At 38.4% G+C, this 9,113-nt stretch overlaps 1 protein-coding gene across 4 annotated transcripts in view; it reads left to right on the top strand.

Annotated features, from left to right (window-relative positions):
- LOC146470703 (TATA-binding protein-associated factor 172-like) overlaps positions 1-9,113 on the top strand; it is an 87,555-nt gene that overhangs the window by 9,674 nt on the left and 68,768 nt on the right. For all 4 annotated transcript variants that reach the window (XR_014866971.1, XR_014866972.1, XM_085121673.1 and 1 more), the window contains exons 9-14: positions 459-548; positions 6,090-6,185; positions 6,305-6,481; positions 7,211-7,351; positions 7,903-8,166; positions 9,023-9,113. The exon at positions 9,023-9,113 is cut by the window's right edge and continues 32 nt beyond it. Coding sequence is in view for 2 of the 4 variants with exons in the window: in XM_085121673.1 (XP_084977799.1) it covers positions 459-548; positions 6,090-6,185; positions 6,305-6,481; positions 7,211-7,351; positions 7,903-8,166; positions 9,023-9,113 (859 nt within the window). In the remaining 2 variants the exon portion in view is untranslated. The remainder of the gene's footprint in view (positions 1-458; positions 549-6,089; positions 6,186-6,304; positions 6,482-7,210; positions 7,352-7,902; positions 8,167-9,022) is intronic.

The raw sequence follows: 9,113 nt of genomic DNA on the forward strand, positions 1-9,113 counted from the left end.
TGAACCCAGGAGTCATGTCATAAGTAAGTAAATTATGATCATCCGGGTGAGTGTAGTCCTGAGAAGGACTCAGTTTGAGGTGACTTTGACTGACGTCATAGTTTTGACAACCGAGCGGAAGTCATCTTCAGAGTCAAGTGAATTGTGGAACGTCAGTAGGTGATATATATGTCTGTGGTTGTTAACCTGATTGGTCAACGAAATTGGGATGTTGTTGGTCGTTTGCCAGTAAGCTATGATGTTATTGGCTGTGAAGACTGTAAAAAGTGACTGGTGTGTTTCGATCTGTTTTGTGTTAGTCAAAAAGTCCAATGACAATCCAATTCAGTGCAATGCTACCATAGCATGAATCAGCTGTCTGCTCTCAGCCAATGAGAATAAAGAAATTTAACATCTTTTAAAATAAACAACATCAACTGATTCCATGCATTTTATTTTGTTATTACCCATGATTGAAGGTTCGTCATGGAGCAGCTACTGGCCTTAGAGAAATAATTAAAGTTCATGGACAAGGAGCAGGGAAAACCTTAGATGCATCTATTGAGGAGGTAAGGAAACAATGCAGTGTTGGTGCATTGAGGTCATAACTTTGAAACATTCTTCTGGACAGACAGCAAAACTATTGTTTTCTTTTTGAGAGAGAAATATAATGTTAACGAGGCCAGTGGCATCTTTAGTTGGCAAGGAGTGGAGTACAATATGAAGTAGGCAAGGCCGAGAATTGATATCATTGTAGATTACCAAGTTTTGGTTTATTACAGGATAGTTGAAACTTACAATATTTCGGCTATATTACAGATCGTCATAGTCATGTAAAGATACATGTATTTCACAAGAGAGGACTTAAGAGCGCTCCCCAGGAACTTTCACCTACGACCATGCAAGATAGAAAAATCGAAAATCGCCAAACTTTGTCATAATAAAGGACTACTAAAACCATTTGTAGAAAGACATGTTTCAGTTTGTTTCGATAATTGTTTTACCTTCAAAGTGACTTTTTCATTTTGGTGGCCTGTGAGCGGGTAAAACCGACTTAAAAGTGTCACTTGTATGGGCCGCTCGTCTTGAAATTACGAAGGAGTAACATAAAAATCGAAGCAATTGAACATAAGTAAACTAAATCCCTCACACTTTCACGCTGTCAAATGTACATTCAATGTGATCCAGAATTTTTGGCCAAATTTTAAAAGTTAACCGTTTCTAGCGGAATTACAGTATGCCAAAATAATGCAAACTTCAACCGCAAAAAAAGCATCCTGGTACATGGCTTTGTCAACCAAGACTATATTCATCGGAATAAGCAATGTTTCGTGTACGATTTGATGAAATAAAATTTTTGGGTAAATGAAACGATAAATTTTTGGAGCACTATTTGAACATGCTATTTATCATCAAAAGTTGACCTTTTGACCTTTAAAGGAGGGCAAGCAATTTTCACATCACACTCACTAATTTTGATTTTTCCAACAAACAATTCAAAACTCTGGTTATTCTTTCATAGCACAATGTTTAATAAAGTCAATCGCTTGAATTAGGACAGGTTTAACGTTAGTAAATATAATTTTAGTTACAAACACGTAGCTTGGTTTAGGGCTACAACATCGACAAATTTGCATATAAATTAGTTCGTTTTGATTTCCACATGGAATATTTTTATTTACGTTAACTTTACTAAACAAATTAAATCACAAACAAGGTTAGTCGTTACTTTAACTGATTATATGGCTTATTGTACCTTAAAAACCCTTTTCACAAGAAGAAAAGACGAGTTTACCTCTAGCCGCCAAACGACCATTGAACCTTTTGACGTCGCCGAAATACCTCGCATGACACAACTGTCACGCAATATACGCGGACCTTAGATTCACAAACCACATTGGCCATCCATTGTGGTTACCCTGAGGTTGTTGGCGGAATTTGTGGTCTAAGCTGAGCAAGCTCAGACAATCCGGCAAATGTTCAGTGCGTCACGATAGAAAGGCACACCTTAAAAGTTATAAAGTGTGGAATTCTTTTCTGGACACAGAAGCAAGGCTTTTGCTGGCACGTGCAGGTAACTGAACGGCACTTTATAAATTACGTTGCAGACTGAGATACCACGTGTGTGTGTGTATGTGTGTGTGGAGGCAAGCGCGAAGCGAGCGTGGAGTGCGAACGAGGCGTGACGAGAAAGGCGCAAAAATTTTTTGTCCCCCTCCCTTTGTGCGTCACTCGAGTTCCGCAATAGCCTCGTGCTTACTTCCGCTCACTTAAAAAAGCACACAAAAATAAATGAATAATAATAATAATAATGATGATGATGATGATGATGATGACGACGACGACGACGATGATGATGATGATGATGATGATGATGATGATGATGATGATGATGATGATAATAATAATAACGCTTGTTCTGCAGGCCAACATGTAGCGCTTTTGTGTATGCCACCTGCTTTGCGCGTGACCTCAGTTGGGTAGCCGAAATGATCCTCAACCCCGAATCGATCCACAAGTTGACCCCGAAATGACCTCGACTCTGAGATGACCCCGTCCTACCAAGTAGCCAGTTTCTAAAATAGTGTCCCAACTTGAATTTATTTCCTAACTGTGCATCGCGTATCCCCAACGAGCCCTCCATGGGGGTTCGGGTGTGCGGCTCAGTTCTCTAAACCTTGTCCCTATTTCAGACCAAAATATCAAATGATTGGGTACCCTTTTTCAGAACTGTCGTCTAAAACTCATATCCATTTTCAGACTTGGTTTCTTGGATCCATTCCGTTTTCAGGCTCACGCTGTCAGACCAAATTGGTTACAACATGTACCACCAAAACGGTTCAAAAACCATACCTACGTTATAGTATATAGCTTATGCAGGGGGCGAACCTTGCAGTCAGATACATACTTGTTATGCAATGCTTTCGAGTGGTACTTCTTGAAATATTCCACGAGTGACTTGATATTTCTTAGTATACACACAAGCCTGAGCTATGCCACTCATTGGATTAACGCAAAACGTCACTTTTTAATTCTTTAACGACAAATACAATCAGTGAAAAAATATTCATGAGTCGAATTTCCGCACAGCTGATCGGACTGCGTAGAAAACTTAATACGACAGAGACATGATAGAGACCAAACCGAGAATCAACAGAATGCGGCAACCGTGGACAGCTGTTTCGAGCTGGTTGGCTCTCGTCAGCACGGTGTAGCACAGGAATAAGTGTTCTACCAAATGCACATGGTAGTGATTTCGGATGGGACCAAATTCAGAAATCGGTACACGTCATAGCGCGTGACTACGAACAATGAACAAAAGAACTGAAATATCATGTGGCCGTCGCCATAAGTTAAATGAGAAAAACAAAACTTTCCTTCATAGGTAAAAAAAAGTATTCAACCAGTTGTGTAAGACAGGACATGGTGAGAACAGACATTTTGGATACACTAACTGACATCAAAATTCAGAATTTCGGGCACTTTAAATTACACAAGTCGCTCGTTTCGCTGATTAAGGGGCCGTTTACATGGTGGAAGGAAGATCCAAGCACTAAGAAGATCCGAGAAGGCGAAAAACCTTTCTGTTTGCTTTGCATGCAGAAATTTCGGCCGAAGTTGTTACCAAGTGGAGAATGAAAAAAGAATAACTGTCGGCCTTGAGCAACTGAACGCCTGGCTGCCGCCATGTTTGTTTTTTTTGTTCCTAGTACTAAGATCTTCCGAGCGAAAGTTGTTTACATGGTGCTAGGATCTTCCTAGTTCTAGGATCTTCCTATCTCTCAGCCAGGAAGCTCCTATCTCTAGGAAGAACCTAGCGCTAGGGCCAAGTGCAACTTTTTGCATGTAAACTGAATAGAGAAAACATATGGCGCTAGGATGATCCGCCCTCTAGGATCTTCCTAGTGCTAGGATCTCCCTCCCTCCATGTTTAGAGCATGAAAGGGAGCGATTTCAAGAATGCAGACATTTGCGTGCACTTGCGTTTTCTTTCGCTCTCGTATCCTTGATTGGCTTGTGGGATGGAAAATGAAAAATTGAAAATTTCGTCTCCATTATTCATTTAAAATAGGAAGACTTTGTTGTGTAATAGATTAATTAAAGCACATGATTTGTGTAGTAACATTTTTTTTTTAAATATTTCATTTCTTGAAGTTATCCTGGAATCAAACAGAATAAATTGGGAAATGTGTTGTATTTGGACAGCTTTCAGTTTTTATGAAGCTGATGAACTGATAGAAGTGTTTCATTTTTTACATGTAACCTGTAATTTCCTTTTTGTTCCCTTACCTTTTTGCCCTTTTTAACACAGGATTTTCCCGCCCTCTTTCATAGTGTGACTCTTCACAGGCGGCCACGCGCGCGCACACGGAAAAGAAAAGTGTTTGGTACCCATTTACCTCATGCTATGAGTTTGTACCGGCTATTTTTTTTTTTTAATAATGTAAGGCTTTTCAAAAGCTCCTGTATTTTTTGGACTCATTGAAGGAACTGGAGTTTGGCTGAGCTGTCGGAGCTGCATACATGTTAGGCCGGTGGCTCGAAACGTCTTGGAGGATGGACGGGACCAATGCACGAACGATACCAAATGTAACGAGTTGCGGATCGTTGCACCAACGTCAGAAACTTTTACATTCGGAAACTCGGACACGTTTAAATTCAATTTCAATTATTGTCAGTTAAGATACAACATTCAAGAAGACGTTTGCTTTATCTGACTTGTCATTTGCCCCGCGGTCACGCATGTTTTGACTGAAAGCGTATATTGCGTGACAGTTAAGAGATACGTCAAAAGGTTCAATGGTCGTTTGGCGGCTAGAAGCAAACTCGTCTTTTCTTCTTGTGAAAAGGATTTTTAAGGTACATTAAGCCATATAATCAGTTAAAGTAACGACTAACCTTGTTTGTGATTTAATTTGTTTAGTAAAGTTAACGTAAATAAAAATATTCTATGTGGAAATCAAAACGAACTAATTTATATGCAAATTTGTCGATGTTGTAGCCCTAAACCAAATTACGTGTTCGTAACTAAAATCATATTTACTAACGTTAAACCTGTCCCAATTCAAGCGATTGACTTTATTGAACATTGTGCTATGAAAGAATAACCAGAGTTTTGAATTGTTTGTTGGAAAAATCAAAATTAGCGAGTGTGATGTGAAAATTGCTTGCCCTCCTTTAAAGGTCAAAAGGTCAACTTTTGATGATAAATAGCATGTTTAAATAGCGCTCCAAAAATTTATCGTTTCATTTACCCAAAAATTTTATTTCATCAAATCGTACACGAAACATTGCTTATTCCGATGAATATAGTCTTGGTTGACAAAGCCATGTACCAGGATGCTTTTTTTGCGGTTGAATTTTACATTATTTTGGCATGCTGTAATTCCGCTAGAAACGGTAAACTTTTAAAATTTGGCCAAAAATTCTGGATCACATTGAATGTACATTTGACAGCGTGAAAGTGTGAGGGATTTAGTTTACTTATGTTCAATTGCTTCGATTTTTATGTTACTCCTTCGTAATTTCAAGACGAGCGGCCCATGCAAGTGACACTTTTAAGTCGGTTTTACCCGCTCACAGGCCACCAAAATGAAAAAGTCACTTCGAAGGTAAAACAATTATCGAAACAAACTGAAACATGTCTTTCTACAAATGGTTTTAGTAGTCCTTTATTATGACAAAGTTTGGCGATTTTCGATTTTTCTATCTTGCATGGTCGTAGGTGAAAGTTCCTGGGGAGCGCTCTTAAATATCATAGGCATGTTAATTTTACGATGTGCAGGCTATGACATTTAAGTCACGTCTTGTTGGTGGAGTGGGTGGAGGGTTAGGACAAGGGATTTCATTAAGGGCCCACTGGGCAAATTGACCAGCAGTGAACAATTTGGCTGGACTACTTTTTAACATCTTGACTGACTTTTTCCTTAAAAAACATATTCAGCTGAGATTGCATGTAATTAAAATATTCTGACGAGGTGTTCTAATCTGTTGCCAGCCTGCTTAAAATCTTTATGAAACCTGGAGTTATGTAGGCAGCCTCAGTCAAAAAGTTTACCTATAATGCGATCGTAATTCCATTTCTTCTCATTAACCAACATGTATTTCAGCTTCAGATTCAGAATAGGAAATGGTTGGAAAACATGTCCCTACACCTTCTTTGTGTCATGGCACTTGACCGATTTGGAGACTTTGTAAGCGATGAGGTAGGTGAATTTTTAACGTTTCAAGTCTGTTACTTTGTTACTTTTTACATGACCTTACCAATGCTAAAGAAAACTGCTTCATGATTCTACCATATTCTTGTCAAATTGCTGGTTGGCAGGTTGTTGCTCCTGTCCGAGAGACTTGTGCACAGACAATAGGTGTGACCTTGAAGCACAGTGATGCTGAGAGTGTTAAGAGAGTGATGATGGTGCTGTTGACACTACAAGCTCAGGAAGAATGGGAGGTGCGACATGGAGGACTCATGGGACTCAAGTATCTGATGGCTGTAAGACAGGTGAGGGCTGCCTGACAGTTGAAAATGTGATGACGATTAGATATTGAGAAAGGCTTACTCATCTAGAAGACACAATGGCAGCTAGCTATGGCAAATTGTAGACAACGTACACTACTATTCGTTCTTCAGTTGAATGATGATCACTTCAACTTAGTCATCCCTTTCTACAACCATTGTGTGGTTCCAGAAGATAACCACTCAAAACTATTTGTCCATTTGCTGCGATTTTACCTTGGTTGAATCACAGTTTTGTTTGAACGTGGCAAAACCCCGTCTAACCGTAACAATCTCAGTTTGGCCAAGGTTTTTTCCTGTTGACTAAAGCTGCAGTGAAGGGCCGGACACTGTTGGGTTTGAATAGCCCATTGTCTGCTTTCAAGGTTCGCACAGTTATGGAAGGGTCATGAAAAGTAATGGGATTTGAAATTTGCATGAATCTCGGCCTGGAAAACCAGAAAATTTGAAAAATTGGTTAGGAAGTTTGGAAAAGTCATGGAATTTCAGATTTTTCCCAAAATATTTTTAACTGATGGTTGAAAAGTAAAGAAGTTTAGGAAAGTTAGGGTCTTAAAATGTTTATGTTCAAGTTGTAATCCGGATGAAATAATCTGTACTATTCATTAAAGGTTTTGATTGAACATTCATTTATTTTTTGTTTTCCTCATGAATTTGTGGAGAGTTTTGGTATTTTAGAACAGTTCCTCTCAGTGACATTCCTCTGTTTAACAGGATTTGACCAGAGATTTGCTGCCATTGGTGTTAGACCCTATAGTAACAGCTCTTAAAGATGATGATGACGATGTTCGGGCAGTTGCTGCATCAGCTTTGTTGCCTGTGGCAGAGTCGCTAGTCATGTTTGCACCCAATCATGTAAGTAATGGTGCTGGAGAAACCTTGGGGTGGAGAGGAGAGGAAAGGAAAGGAATGGAACGGAGGGCAATTTTGCAATATGACTGACTGCATGTGTAAAGATTTGGAATCATTATGAAACATGAAACACATTACACAGGAAAAGCTACTAGTATTTCTACACTGTACCATGTACTGTTTACTTTTTTACGCTAAATTCACATTTCCAATATTTACTAATACTACTACTAATATTATTATATATAATACATTTGTTATATATTTAGAAATGTTTGCATACATAAGGAAATTCCTAACAACTAGATAACCGCAAGGTTTTCGAGTTAGCAGCTAGTTCTTTGTGTGTTCTGGGGAGTGAATTTCCCAAAGTTAAAAAAGAAAAAGGAAAATGTAATCTACCTCAGTCTGTAAAGTATTACTTATTATCTGTGAAACTCTTTTTTGTGTTCTAAACTTAGGGTGTGACTTATCTGTGAGTGCATCTTGTCTTCAAATGTGTACAGTAACTTGTTTGAATTTTCAGTTAACCCAATTAAACATTGTATTCTCAGGTGCAGGAAGTTCTTGTGACTTTGTGGGACACCTTAGTGGAACTTGATGACTTGACTGCTTCAACTAACAGCATTATGATGTTGCTGCCAGGAATATTGTCATGTCCCTCCGTTTCCCAACAAGAAACAGCATCTGGCAATAATAGCTCTCTCACTGAACTTGTGCCAAGACTCTGGCCTTTCTTTCGTCACAACATCAAGTCTGTTCGACTAGCAGCACTAGGGACCATTAAAACTCTTTTGGTGGGGAATATTAAAAATAAGGTATGAATACAGCTGCATTATGATATTTAGGTACATATTGTTCAATTTTTTTAATGGTTTGAATCTGGTTACTGTATCAAGCCTTTTTAGCAAAAAAAAATACCTGATGTAAAAAAAGGTGTGCTCTTTTTGTAATTCCCCAATGACACACAATAACCTTGAGAGTCACATTTCCTGTAGAACAATCATGTACTTTTTAAATTTAAGTTCTTTTTTGGTATGTGAGAAACCTCCAGGATTTGAAGCAAGATGATCTTGATGTTCTTTAAATGAATAGTTCTGGTATTCTCAGACAAGACCTAGTCTTGTTTCAATTTGTTATGACAAGGTTGTAATCATGAAAAGTTATGTGGTAGGATTGGATCACTGCTGTGAAAAAAGAGTTTAAATATTAAGGGTCTTCACACTTGCACCACAAAATCCATTCTGACTAGCTTTAATTCATTTTTGAGGAAGGACACGATTTCTGGGTTTTTGTTTCCTGTCTATAAAAGCTTGGTGACAATTGAAAGTTCTTGGCAATCTTGCACAGTGCCATTATGGATCTCCAATCATTATTTAATTAATACCTGTTGTCTTTTAGTCAAATGTTTTTAACTCTGAGTAGCCAGTCTCCTTCACTGTACATTCCATTATAGTAGCCGGCTGCTATTAAAGTCCTCAAGATTGCATCTCCAAGCCCTGCTTGAAGATGCAAAGGGCTTGAAGACTGATGTACTTGTAATTTTATTGACCTGCAATTACATTGTATCTAATTGATGTGTCTATGTATTTAGATGTAAAAGGATTGTTAAAGAATTGTTCACTTGCTGCCTTCACTTATAATGATCTACTTCAACTGATTATTTACTTTCAGCATGGAAGTGAAAGATCACCAGAGTGTTTCTGGCTGACCCCAATCCTACAAGATTTTTTAAGGCATATTTACCAAAGATTTATTTTGGAAA

Source organism: Pavona decussata, unplaced genomic scaffold (genome assembly GCF_977016875.1).
Source record: "Pavona decussata unplaced genomic scaffold, jaPavDecu1.1 SCAFFOLD_112, whole genome shotgun sequence".
NCBI classification, from domain to species: Eukaryota; Metazoa; Cnidaria; class Anthozoa; order Scleractinia; family Agariciidae; genus Pavona; species Pavona decussata.